Source organism: Phaenicophaeus curvirostris, chromosome 1, assembly GCF_032191515.1.
Source record: "Phaenicophaeus curvirostris isolate KB17595 chromosome 1, BPBGC_Pcur_1.0, whole genome shotgun sequence".
Taxonomy (NCBI): Eukaryota; Metazoa; Chordata; class Aves; order Cuculiformes; family Cuculidae; genus Phaenicophaeus; species Phaenicophaeus curvirostris.
Window position 1 is genome coordinate 176,730,191 of NC_091392.1, and position 14,153 is coordinate 176,744,343.

Here is a 14,153-nt window from a genome sequence, read left to right on the forward strand (position 1 = left end):
TCCCCTAAAACAAAGCACTGTTGTGCCAGCAGCATCAGCCAAATATCTAGCACCAGCATGCCTAAATGCATCCTGGATACCTGGCCTGGTGTGGTGCTGCTGTCTCAGAGCCATGCCCAGGGCAGCTCTTTCCTCATATCCCGCTGTTATTTTTGAGTATGGTGGGGAGATAGTGTTCGATGGGGGTGTGGTACAGTTTCTTCTTTGCCCTGTGGGAATTAACTTGCCCTTGCAAAGGAGCTAGCAGCTAATCTGTTTCTTTGGCTGTTGTTGGGTTTCCTTGGGCGATTCAGAGGAAACATTTCTTGAGGTCTGTTGGTTGATTTATCTGTTCTGAGACCAATCACAATCTTGGTCAAAGCTGTGTGCGTCTGGGTGCTGTACAAATGTATACCTAATTATCTCTTTTCTTCCAACAGGGAGGGATATTCAGAAAAATGTGTCATGAACAACTACTTTGGAATTGGGTTAGATGCAAAAATTTCACTAGAATTTAATAATAAGCGAGAGGAGCATCCTGAAAAGTGCAGGTAATATAATTGTCAGTGACAGAGCCAAGAGATCTCTGTTGCTTTGCTTTCCTTGTCTATTTAGTTGTATTTTTTCCTCATTATAATACAAGGCATAAAAATGTGTGTATTTCAATATGTGAATCTTGTTCTACCTCTTCAGAAGTCGGACGAAAAACATGATGTGGTATGGAGTTCTTGGCACAAAAGAGCTACTGCAGAGAACTTACAAGAACTTAGAACAAAAAGTTCAGCTTGAGGTACATTTCTTGTATAGATAATGTTTTGTAATGTTCACTGTGTTAAAGGGGGAGCCCAGATTTTAGGGACCGTAACAGAAATGGATATACACTAAACAGACAAAAAGAGATAATGGAGTCTTAATCCTTCAGGTTAGTTTTAAGCTATCTGAAAGCTTGACTACACAGGCAGAGAGGGCACAAAGATGATCTTAGACAAAAATTCCTGATAAAAGAAGAGAGATTCTTTCTCTAGCAGGTGTCACAAAAGAAGGAAGGTATTACCACAGCAACAACCAATGAAGTGTACAGTATCTAAGTGTGTATTTTTTGTCATCTAAGATCAAATCTAAGTTTTCTTCATCATGCTTGGAATTTAAAGGAGATATAAATTATTATCAAAGACTATGGGATTATTACAGTCATTTTCATCCAAAGAATATCAAGGCTGGATTTTGACAGAGAACATGCATAATTTCTCTTTTTACTTCATGCTGAGTATTTCATATGGAAGTTCGTGATATTAATATGAAGATATCTTTTTAAGTTGAAAGAATAAGTTACTGAAACTCTTTCTCACTCCTCTGAGATTTAGGAGGATTTTGCCTGCTAGCAGCAGGTTGCTGTTATCTAAGGATTGAGTAATTATCAAGGAATTATGCAGCAGTTCGCAAATATAATGGCAGGAAAGAACATTATGTGTGCTGCAGATAGAATTCTAATTTAAGGACGTTTTGAATAAGATTCAAATAAGATTCAATAAGACATTCAAATTTGACCTTTCTGTAATTATTTTTGAATATTTCTGGAAGTAAACCAGCAAGTAGAAATTTCATATTTAGTATTGCCTCGCATAATATTATCTTTATGCAAAAACGTGTGATGAGGTGCATGGCATTGGAAAATTAAAAATATCAGTTTCAGGAATTGGAGGCAGACCTCTACTATAATACAAATGGCTGTGCAGCATCTATTAATGTTACAGCATATTTTGGATACTGTCACATTTTGATTAAAATGTTAAATTCTGACTTGTTTATGAGATTAAATCATAAAAATAGAGCACTAAGCACATTCTAGAAATAATTTTGCATTTCTTTCTCCTGGTAAAATTCCTGAGGATTTCTATTTCATTTGTATAATTTTTATATCCTTCTATGGTAAATTGTGATCATCTAGCAATCTTCGTTAAAGGTAACTTTAGGGATCATGAATTTCCTTGTAAAATAACACTTGAATCCAAGATTTCTGACCTTATATTTCCAACTTGCTTCAAATCCACACTTATGACACTGCAATAGGACTGCACTTCTGACTCCCAGTTAAAAGGTTTAGGTCATTGGGCTCACGCAATGCTGTCAGTCAAGGCTGATTTCGCTGAAATCTGTAAATTTAGTCTCGGCCATAAGTAGGGTGAGATTGATCTACGTCATCCCATGATCATGTTGAGTAGAACTTGGAGTTGCTTATGGGTTTTGGATGATAAAGACTTGGTAAGAAAGAAGGAACAAATGTTTGGTTATAGAAGTGACCTTTTACCTGCAAAACCAACAGCTCCTGGACACGGCCAGGGTAACAACTGTGGGGTCAGTCCTAGATTTGCTTTTGAGCTTTTAGGAGGAGAGTGAGTTTATTTTTACAAGAAAGCAGGCAAGTATACAAGTGCTAATAACACTTATATTTAACTATATGTTTCTGGCTTTGCCAGAAATATTCTTGGAATTTTTTTTACTTTTTTTTCCCCCTGCATAATGGACTCAACAAAATGTGAAATTTGAAAATGTTTCTTTGAAAAGTCATGGAACTCCCCTGCTTTATATTTTTTCACCTTTACAAAAATTGATAAGAAGAAATTTGCATTAGAGCTGCTTCAGAGCATGGGTGGAATAGGATTGTGTCTAACCTATAGATGACTGTGTCTCCCGTGCCAGCTCTGTTGAAACTTCTTGTATTAAAAATACCTCTTTACTTTTATCGCATTATTTATATACTGAATGAGCTTTTATCCATTACAGTGTGACGGGCAGTACATCCCCCTTCCAAGTCTGCAGGGCATAGCTGTGCTAAACATTCCCAGTTATGCTGGTGGGACTAATTTCTGGGGTGGAACCAAAGAAGATGATGTGAGTAACGTTAAAAGATAAGTAATGTGGGTGAAACCAGCAATAAATACTATGAACTGCTCTTCTCATTTAACTTTAATAGTAGTAGCATATAGTTAGCAACTCTTATTCAGGGAGACTGTTTGAGTTTTAACTGTGTTGTCTTGTATTTGAACGTTTCATTGAAAATATGTCCCATAGTTTTTCACTGTTGCTTTCTGTTGTGTCCGCTCCACCAAAATGTTCACAATAGGACTTAATGGTTCTTTAAAAAATGGCTCTATAAGATAATATTTTTAGAAATTAATTTTATAAACGGAGACAGTTTCTGTAAATGCTGTTTTACCAACTTCTGTAAATAAGATTTCTGAAAGCATAGATTTCTCCATTTTGCTGTATTCTAGGGCAAATCACTAATGCTTTATATGTCAATTTTCCTCTCGTTCTTCAAAAATCTTTGGACTAAGGGCCAGTGGTTCAGAAAATGAGGACCGATGCATTTAGTAACTGTAAATATAATGGTGACAGTGACAGTTTCAATATTCTTTTCAGTGAGCTTCTATTCTAAGGTACAATTTTTCCCTTCTTTCTCACATATATGATTTTCCTAAGAAAAGTATGCAGCCATCTTACTGCTGCCTTTCCCTTCATGTGCAGTGCAACGATAGTAATTACCAGCAGATTATCCTAATTCTGCATGTCCTGATTTATTGTGAGGTCTGAATCACCTAAGACTGTACTTGCAAATTAGCTTGCGACTTATAACATAGGTGATCCCAGACTTTTGCCAAAATTATTTTGTTCTTTTGTGAGTTATCCTCCTTTGCTTATTTTGCTTATATACATGTAAAATTCACAAAAAATATTTAAACATTGCAATGTCCTGTTCTTATTTTTTGCATATGTCAGAGGGTGGCAGTTTATATTTGGCTATGGATATCATAATTTTTATATATACCATATTCGTAGCTCAAAAGCGTCTCTAATATCTCTTCAGCTCCTGTTCAGGAGTTTGTTTTTCTCCCTGGGTGACCTCACTGACAAAGAAGATCTCTCCTAGCTGTCTTACTGGTATACAGTAAATATGTGTGTCTTGGAGCAGTTTTACTGATAGTCTTCTGGTGATCAGATGTGCCAGCAAAGTGAAGTGTTTGTTCCGGGCAGAGTTAGGAGCATAATTCACTTCTTTAATGCATCTTGAGTGACTGATCCTCAGAGGTGGTGATGGTGGTCTGATGTGCTGCTGGGTCTGCTGATCTGGACAGAAGAAAAATGTTACCTTGACAGATACGACCATTCCTGAGCATGTTATCAGTGAGCCATGCAGGACAGCCAAATGCTGAGCAAGTTGAGCTGGGCTGTTTTAGACATGTGTTTTGAGGTACAGGCTGAAAACTTGACCTTGAATGTTTATCCACAGAGATTTGCTTGGCTTTATTTAAAAAAAAAAAAAAGTTTGGTTTTCAGTACGGGTATGTTTTACTGATGGATACACACAGAAAACTGGGTTGTAGTTTGCACATCCTTTTGGTAGGATGGAATTGCAAAGTAAATGATATTTTCAAACTACAACTTTTTCTTAATCTCTGCTGAACTCATGCTGTAGATGTCAGTTGTACTTGTTAAAGCTGGATCAAGGACTTTACATACTTTTTTGACCTTGGAATGAGAGAATCACTGTCTTTGCGCTTTTGAAGATGTTCTCACACCCATGATAAATAGAATCATAGAATCACCAGGTTGGAAAAGACCCACTGGATCATCGAGTCCAACCATTCCTATCAAATACTAAACCATGCGCCTCAGTGCCTCGTCCACCCGTCCCTTAAACACCTCCAGGGAAGGTGATTCAACCACCTCCCTGGGCAGCCTGTTCCAGTGCCCAATGACCCTTTCCATGAAAAACTTTTTCCTAATGTCCAACCTAAACTTCCCCTGGTGGAGCTTGAGGCCATTCCCTCTCATCCTTTACCCTGTCACTTGGGAGAAGAGGCCAGCTCCCTCCTCTCTACAACCTCCTTTCTGGTAGTTATAGAGAGCAATGAGGTCTCCCCTCAGCCTCCTCTTCTCCAGGCTAAACGACCCCAGCTCTCTCAGCCGCTCCTCATAAGGCCTGTTCTCCAGCCCACTCACCAGCCTCTTTGCTCTTCTCTGGACTCGCTCCAGAGCCTCAACATCTTTATTGTGGTGAGAGGCATAGAATAGAAAATAAATAGAAAAATTCAGATAGAAAAATCTTTTGCTTCGATAGTCTAGACCCAGTAAAATTGTATTTTTGTACTTTGACACTGATCTGCTCAAGTCCTGTCTGGTATCCTGGGATACTCTGAAGGCAGTTGCCACCTGGATGGGGCGCTCAACTATGGCAGCTCTACTATGCAGCCATTTCCTTGAGAAGCCCTCCTTAGCCTTCCAGCCAAAGCCACTGCTCACTGCAGTGGGTAAAGGCTCCCACCAGCTTGATAGGGTGAGGGTCCTGCTGCCTCTTCCCCATCCTGCCCCTCCCTGAGATATTGCTGCAGACTCTATCTGGATTACATGGCCCCAGATCTGCACCATCTTATTTTTCACCTCCAGAAAATCATCTCTCAGGTGTCACTGGTGCAGCTTACTCTGCCCATGGTGCCAATTGGCATAGTCTGAGTAGCACTCAGAGCGATGATCTCTCTACCCTTTAAACTCTTACTGGAGTGATCTCTCCTGGTAACGTCTCTCCCTCACTGCTCCCTGTTGCTTATCCAGATGAAATGGTCAAGCTTCAAATGACCTTGGTACGGTACCTCCTGCCAGACCCAGCTGAACACCAGCTTAAGACTTGTCCTATGGTGTGGCTGAATTCCCCTGGACGACACCAGGTGGAAGCGGCATACATGAGACTTTGTGTTCTTTGTAGAAGCTCATGGAAATTCAACATCTTGGCTGGAAATCAAGAAGTTTGTTCCATAGAAAAGCCGTTTTCATATATACAGTGGATAATTACATCCTCTTCAGTATGACAGCTGTGTGTAACAAAGCCAAGCATGGACTCAGATGCTGGTTTCCAAACAATTCATAATACAAAAAGATAAGCACTTAGAGAAAAAAAGACACCATTACTTCTCCTAACCTCAAGAACCAAGCAGAGATTTGAATTAGCCTTTTGTCTTGCCTTGAAAAACATTTCTTAGTTTGCATGCTGAAACATGCCATCCTTCTTATATAAGGATACACCTCAGCATTCAGATCTTTTAAATGCTATTAGCATTGCTATTTTAAAATAATATTTGCCTACTGTCTACGGTATCTCCTATGACTTATGAAAGACAATATAGTTATTCTACAGTAAATAAGTTACAACATTTAAATGTTGAAAATGAACTGTAAATGCATCTGTGTTTTATTGAACATGCAATCTAAGCACTCAATTTACCATCAAACCTGAAATATTTTCTTTTCCTTTCAGATATTTGGGGCACCGTCGTTTGATGATAAAATCTTAGAAGTTGTTGCAGTATTTGGCAGCATGCAGATGGCAGTTTCAAGAGTCATCAAACTTCAGCACCACAGGATAGCTCAGGTTTGTTACATACTTGAAAGCAGGCGACATGGTTGGCAGCAGTTTGGATGCTGGCAAGTAGCGGTGCTCTTGACCACCACCCTATACATTAATAAAGCTCTGACATTGTTTTAATTCTAAGGCGTAACAAATTGTCTTCAATGATGAATGAAGTATAAAAGTGCTTCATCCTTGAGACAATCCTTGAGGGAAGCCACAGCTCCTAGTAATCAACATATTTCAGGTGACCTGTCGTTTCCATTGCTATTTATTGCTCTGTGAAATAACATGTTTGTTCTTTTGCAGTGTCGGTCAGTAAAGATCACCATACTTGGTGATGAAGGGGTTCCAGTGCAAGTTGATGGAGAGGCATGGATCCAGCCTCCTGGAGTTATTAAGATTATACATAAAAACAGAGCTCAGATGCTAACACGAGACAGAGTATGTTACAGAAAGTGTGTGATGAGATACTGTTGCTACCATTGGTTTCTGTAATAATTTGATTCAGTTTTAACATGAACTAAACAGTGCTTACAAAAAAATGTTTTATAGCTGTTTATATAACATATAATTACTCACAGTTATATAATTTCTGTTATAAGCTGAGTAGAGAATTATTATTTTCTGTAAGTGACACAGGCCTTTGTTAGCTTCAGTTTTATTAGTGCTATTCTTATATTATTAATAGAGAGTAAGAAGAATGGTCAACGTTATATGTTCTTCTTTCCCTTCCACCCTTACCTCCCCTTCTTCCCTCTTCCCCCCCTTTCCCCTCTTCCCCCCCCTTTCCCCTCTTCCCCCCCCTTTCCCCCCCAGAGGATTACTGTGTGAAAGGTGTAACTGCCCCTCAGTTCTCTGTCCACTAACTGGATGTTGAACTTAGGATGGAGTTTATGGCATTTGAACTCTATTTTAGTAGATTTGTTGCTTTTTCCCATTACTTTTTAGGTTGGAGTCCTATATTAGTTTCAGATTTGGATCTTGCTATCGTACACAAAATGCTTGTATTGTCACTGTCTTTGTGTTCTTAATGTTTTGATAGACGCTTATTGGGAGGAGATAGAGAGTGAGATTTTGAAAATGACTTGTTCTTTATACTTAGTTTTATTAAAAAATGTGTTTTTATTATTTATGCAGCTTGTATTATTTATATAAAATTAAATTAAGAAGTTGTTAAATTATTTTTAACTAAAATTCAAATTTATATAAAATAAAAACTTCAATTTTAAAATGAGTAAGAATACTCCAAATGCTGTGAACTGAATGTGTAATTCATTTTGATTAGGCCTTTGAAAACACCCTGAAGTCCTGGGAAGACAAACAGAAGTATGATTCCTGTAAACCTGTCATTCGCTCTCCCTTGTACCCTCAGCAAGCTGTTGAGCTGGCTACAGAAGACGAAGTTGCACAGATCCAGCTGTGCTCACAAGCTGCAGAAGAACTTATTACTAGGTACAATAAAATTAATATGTTTGGACTGGCAACCCAGACACCAAGACTGAATTAGTCATGCAAATGCTTACCTAGACTTAGAAGTGTATATTTGCCCAGTGTTTTGATTAATGTTGAGTTGCCATTCAACCTTATTTTATTTTTAACATTTAATCTAATTTAATTTAATTTAGTTTTTAAGGCCAACTTGTTTATGGATGTTTTTCTTATGTATTTCTGTAACTTTATTTGTATGTTTATGGGTTTCTTTTCTTGTGAAGAAAGACTTCCTGAAGAGGCAGTGCAAATGGAAAACTGGAAGGCTTCTTTGCAGAGAGGCTTTTGATGGAAACTTCTTGTTTTATGCAAAAGCAAAAATATATTTAATGAAAAAAGAAGAAACTTTTAGAAGTCAACAGTGTGGATGTATGAGTCTGTCCTTAAATTCCCCTAACTTCTTTCTGCTTAAATTCCCTTGACTATCTTTCTGCTTAAGGCCTTGTTACTTACATTTTTTAAAAAGATGAGCACTTTTCAATAAACCTGAGAAGTTTTCTTAAAATAAGTAAACAGTTGACATGCCAACATTCAAGGAGCCCAAATTACCAGATAAAATCTTCATACATTTTTGCATTCGTCCATTCATTCATTGTCATAGCAGCTTTGTGTTTAATTCCTAATGCTCAACATCTTCATCTGTGTTCCCCTGGACACTTAAGTAATTTTTATGTGTTGAGAGATAGCGAGCTGATGGTATAAAAACTGATCACACAACCCTACTTATTTTCAAGTACTACGTTCTTCCTGAGTTGCAGCTATCTTAATAAAGAAGGCACTTAAATTTTCACAGAAACAAAAGCCCCCCTTTTTTTTTTAAGAAAAACACTTCTTAAAAAAACCAGTGGATTTTATAAAGCTGGTATTCAGTTCATCATGATGACAAACTCTCTTAAGCTTCAAAATAATTTCTTGGAATATGTGTTGAGTTGCACTGATGATGTAAGAAAGGAATTAAAGAACTACCTATTCTTATTATACTGTACTGGAGACTTAAGGACACATAGAAGAATAATTTAGTTTAGAAATTACCTAAAGTGAAGTTTAGCCAAGACTAGCTTAAAAACTTTACTCTTCTAGAGGTGATTCTGAGGTTGTAATTATGGCTGGACCTCCCATAACCTGCAGCAAATTTTAGTGTCACATGTGAAGGGCATGCCTTGTTAAATATGTGTAATGGTTTTTAAGGTAATGTCAAGTAAGTTATTTTAATGTGCTAGAGTTTTCTTCTATAGTTTATTTGAATTGTAGCCCAAACACTTTTGGTACCATTTTTGCATAGTATTTGTATTCCAAGACAATTAAATATGTCTTAGTAGAATAAGTCATCTGTGTTCTGGATATTAGATGAGGTGCTACTCATATTTCAGCTTTTGTAATAAAGGACTATGTTATTTAGAAGTGTTTTGTGAAGCATATCTTTGTATGTTTTCTCATCTGATGATGTTGTGCACTCTTAATTATTCTTTAAAGGAGGTAAGAAACATTTTTCTCTTTTTTATATTTTTGTAGGATCTGTGAAGCAGCAAAAATACATGGCCTCTTGGAGCAGGAGCTTGCTCATGCTGTTAATGCATGTTCACATGCATTAAATAAAGCCAACCCAAGGTTTCCTGAGGTAAAAGAAGAACAGAGATTTATTTATAAGTAAATACACTGTAATACCTGTGTGCATAAGCTTGTGACATGGGAGCTGTGTTGTACTCCTTGTCTCCGTACTAAAGCAACTTGGATGAATATTCTTAAAGTTTTTGATAAGCACAACTTCTAAATATACATACACATGCTCAGATTTAAATGAAATAGCTTAACAGATGAATGGATGCTGTGTTTTCTCACCTTTTTTGCCACTTTTTCTAGAGCAAAGGGAAAGTTACTCCTTATTCTGAAGGTGCTGCTGCTGCTCTGTATAGCAGCAGGGAGTCTCAATGCTTCACATGCATAGGGAAACACCCCATACCTGATTAATTTGGTAGAGTTCACGTTCAATGATACAGAAATTTATTAGTAATAGCAGGGATGCAAGTTAGGAGAACTGTCTTTTTACAGAAGGGTATTAAAGGGAAGAGTCCCCTCCTGATGTTAGATGCATAAGTTATCTAAGAAGTCAGAAGATGCAGTTTCTGCATTCATTGGTGTCCTCCCCAGCAGATATTCTCTTTTATGAACGTTGGTCATTAGGAAGGGACGTTAATGATGCCTAAAATGTAGACCTTCTGGGTGTGTTGCAGGTGGGAGTGAGCACTCAAAAGGGAGAATAGGGACTTCAGATTAGAGGCATGGTAAGAGTATGTCTGTTGCCTTTTGGAAGCAATCAAGAATTCACTGCATCTGCAGCAGAGGTCCACAGCTAGGGGTGCTCATCCTGAAGTGATACAGTAGTGCTTATTAAATCAAGTGAGGTTATGTCCTTATGTACTGATTGGACACAAAAATAGATGAATTAGGTAAAGGCTGTCTATATCCAACTTCCATTTATGTATGGTAAATATATTAGTTAAACTTTACTTCTTAAAACGTGTCTAGCACACAACATTTCTGCTAGCCTTTATCATCCGTAAAAGTTGTGGATTCATCTCAACAGGTGCCTGGTCACTTGTTGATCATCAGGATTGTATAAGGTCATATTAAATGAAGTTGGGGAAAAGACAGTAAATAGATACTACATTGCTTATTTCTATTCTCAGTGCTGAACGTGTCAATGTAGAGCTGAATGGATGTATTTCTCCTAGGAGAAGACACTTAAGATGTGTGCTGTAAGCTCAAAGTACTATTCTCAGTCTGGCTTGTATCACATCAAATAATTTTTATGCTTCTTATTCCCCAGAGCCTTACCAGAAACACTGCCATGGAGATAGCTGTCAACGTGAAGGCACTACATAATGAAACTGAATCTCTGCTAGTAGGAAGAGTTCCTTTGGTAAGATCACAAAACACATGGTTTTATTTCCTCATTCGGATTATCTGTGATTTGCTCTTTGCTGATTTTTTTAATTAGTGCAGCATTTATGACATACTACAAGAAGCTCTGAAAGGCCGATCGGAGGATATTACACTGCATTTGTGGTTTGGATTGGAATGAGTTATGAATTATTGTCCTAGGTTGGCATCTGTATTACCTCATTTCAGATATCTAAAAGGTCATTGCCTGGTCATGTCTTTTTAATAGTCAGTAGAGAGAAATAAATATCTCTCCAAGATATTGAGTTCTTTGGAAAAAGATAAATCATCTTTTGGTGGTTTAACATTTAAGAGAACTTCTAGAGTTCTATTGTGTGACTGTCTTCAGAGTTTAAAGAGAACCTAGGCTGGGAGCTGTTTAGACTCATACATTCAACTTCTACAGACCTGATCTGAGCAAGTAAATCTCACCCTTGTTCTAATACCTGTCAGGTTATTTTATAACATTTAACTGGTAGGTGTTCAGTAGACATCTGATAGTACTTCAAGACTTTGCATCGTCTTCTTTGGCTAGTGTTTCTGTGCCTAAAATGATGAAGACTCCTCAAGAATTGTTGTACCTGAATATATAAATAGAAAATTTCTGTATGTGACATTGTGAACAGGAGAAAGATCCTAGTTTTTCTGTGCTGGTCCAGTTTTACATTAAGATACTTGGGAACAGTTACATTTACTTGGCATTCGAAAGCGTATCCATTACTAACTTACTGTTTGTTATAATTAAAAATGGGTATCAGCAGGATATCAGCTGAGTTAGGGTATGAAACTTACTGGTGCAGGTTCAGATACCTTTTTACATAAGTGATAAATGATACGAGTATGTTCTACAGCAACCAAAAGGAAATATGGTCTAGAGTCTAATAACCATTCACAGTCTAGAAATAGTCAAAGATTAGGCTCATATGATCTATTTTATGAGTTTTTAGAGGGGAAAGTTATTCAATAAGTGGTTTTGTCCCAGAATTTGTTTTTTCAAATTGCTATTTATTAATCCCCCGTTTTTCAAATTGAATGGGGAATCAAAATGGAGAAATTGTTTACAGCTTAAAATAGGTTAGAAAGGACAATTAGAAGAAAAGGTTTAAGTTGGTGATGGAATACTAGGACTAGTGTTATTTATCAAGGCAGTGTGGAAATAATGTTATGGAAACCTTTCAATTGAAACATTACCTTTTCTCTAGCCAGTTGTGATCTCATTGTGTTGTGGAACTCGTCCCTTGTTCAGACTCCAAAGCTTAATTTGTTTCATTTGTCCATTTCTGATTTTTACATGTTGTATTTCTGCTTCTCATTACGGTCTGTGCAAATGTCCTCATGAGTTTACATCAAACTCATCAAACTCATTTTTTTTAATAAAAAGGCTGTTTGGTAGTTACAGAGATAACCTTCCTCCAAAGTCCAGCCTAAAACGAGGACATCATTACATTTGACATCGTGCTTGTTAAGAACAGTATTTCACAGTCACAGTAACAGCACCCTCTGTCTGTCTAGAATGACAGAAGTCTGTCTAGAAAGCTGCCTGGAGGAGAGGGACCTGGGGGTGTTGGTTGACAGCCGACTGAATATGAGCCAGCAGTGTGCCCAGGTGGCCAAGAAGGCCAATGGCATCTTGGCTTGTATCAGTAACAGCATGGCCAGCAGGTCCAGGGAGGTTATTCTCCCTCTGTACTCGGCACTGGTGAGACCGCTCCTCGAATCCTGTGTTCAGTTCTGGGCCCCTCACCACAAGAAGGATGTTGAGGCTCTGGAGCGAGTCCAGAGAAGAGCAACAAAGCTGGTGAGGGGGCTGGAGAACAGGCCTTATGAGGAGCGGCTGAGAGATCTGGGGTTGTGTATCCTGGAAAAGAGGAGGCTGAGGGGAGACCTCATTGCTCTCTACAACTACCTGAAAGGAGGTTGTAGAGAGGAGGGTGCTGGCCTCTTCTTCCAAGTGACAGGGGACAGGACAAGAGGGAATGGCCTCAAGCTCCGCCAGGGGCGGTTTAGGCTGGACATTAGGAAAAAAATTTTTCACAGAAAGGGTCATTGGGCACTGGAACAGGCTGCCCAGGGAGGTGGTTGAGTCACCTTCCCTGGAGGTGTTTAAGGCACGGGTGGACGAGGTGCTAAGGGGCATGGTTTAGTGTTTGATAGGAACGGTTGGACTGGATGATCCGGTGGGTCTCTTCCAACCTGGTTATTCTATGATTCTATGATTCTCTGGTTAACCTTATTGCTGTGTATTTTTAAGTGCTGAAGCTACATGTACATTAGTCCCTTGCTCTATTAAAATAGAGGCACATGAATTGTAAGGTGTTGCTTGTTGCATCAGCTGCTGCTGTCATACACTGATCTCCACATTCCTTTTCTCTTCTGATAAAGACAGGTATTCTTTCTTAAATATCTTCCTTTTTTTCTTTTTTAATTTCTTCTTCAATTCTCCCTCACCCTTTTTTGTGATCAGAGCTCCTGATAACAGTATGTTGATGCCTTCACTGCATGTAGTACTTGGTAAATTTCTTCTTTGGTTGCCTTTTATGGGCTTTGAGTTTTTCTGTTATGGCTCCTGAAAGAGACAAAAAAAATTTAAATTCCTGGTGTCTCCTGTAAGACGTGATTAAAAAAGTTCATACAACAGTATCAGCTAGGTGACATCAAATGGTGAATTATCTATAAATACCATTTTATTGAAAAGATAAGATGGGACAATAAAGCTGATTTGTGGAATCTCCCAGATGGTTATGACTGGAATACAATTATCATGTTTTGTCTACCTATTTTCTAGAAGTACTATTTCTGGTTTTGTTCTTTTAAAAGCATTTCCAGTCTGGAACTAAGCACAGTTTTCCAGTGTATTAAGGGAAAAGTATGATAGAATGTTTTGTTTCATTGGATTTATTTCAGGAGCAATATTGCCAATGCATACACTTCCTCACCATTAGAGGAGAGAGTTTTTTTGTCCCCAAGCAAAACGTTTTCCTTTGAGAATCATGCAAAGACAAGTGCTTGTTGAGAAAGAGAGAACTCTCTGATTCATTCAGTTATAAAAAATAGATGACTTAAGTATGTTTTAAAAAATGAAAAGACAAGAAAAGTTGTAACTTGTTCAAAGACCAGTGGGTCTTCCTCTGTGCTCCAAGTTAACTGAACTGTTCAAAGTGAAAGAAAACGGACAGCAAAAGAAATCATAAAATCATAAAATAGTTTGAGTTGGAAGGGAACTTAAAGATCATCCAATTCCAACCTCCCTGCCATGGGCAGGGACACCTCCCACTAGATCAGGCTGCCCAAGGCCCCATCTAACCTGGCCTTGAACACTTCCAGGGATGGGGCAGCCACA

General features: G+C 38.1%; 1 protein-coding gene across 4 annotated transcripts in view; it reads left to right on the plus strand.

Moving 5' to 3' along the window:
* Positions 1-14,153, plus strand: part of DGKH (diacylglycerol kinase eta) — a 152,452-nt gene that overhangs the window by 125,686 nt on the left and 12,613 nt on the right. For all 4 annotated transcript variants that reach the window (XM_069880709.1, XM_069880728.1, XM_069880719.1 and 1 more), the window contains 8 exons: positions 420-530; positions 673-769; positions 2,764-2,871; positions 6,293-6,406; positions 6,692-6,826; positions 7,671-7,837; positions 9,386-9,491; positions 10,701-10,793. In XM_069880709.1, coding sequence (XP_069736810.1) covers positions 420-530; positions 673-769; positions 2,764-2,871; positions 6,293-6,406; positions 6,692-6,826; positions 7,671-7,837; positions 9,386-9,491; positions 10,701-10,793 — 931 coding nt within the window. The remainder of the gene's footprint in view (positions 1-419; positions 531-672; positions 770-2,763; positions 2,872-6,292; positions 6,407-6,691; positions 6,827-7,670; positions 7,838-9,385; positions 9,492-10,700; positions 10,794-14,153) is intronic.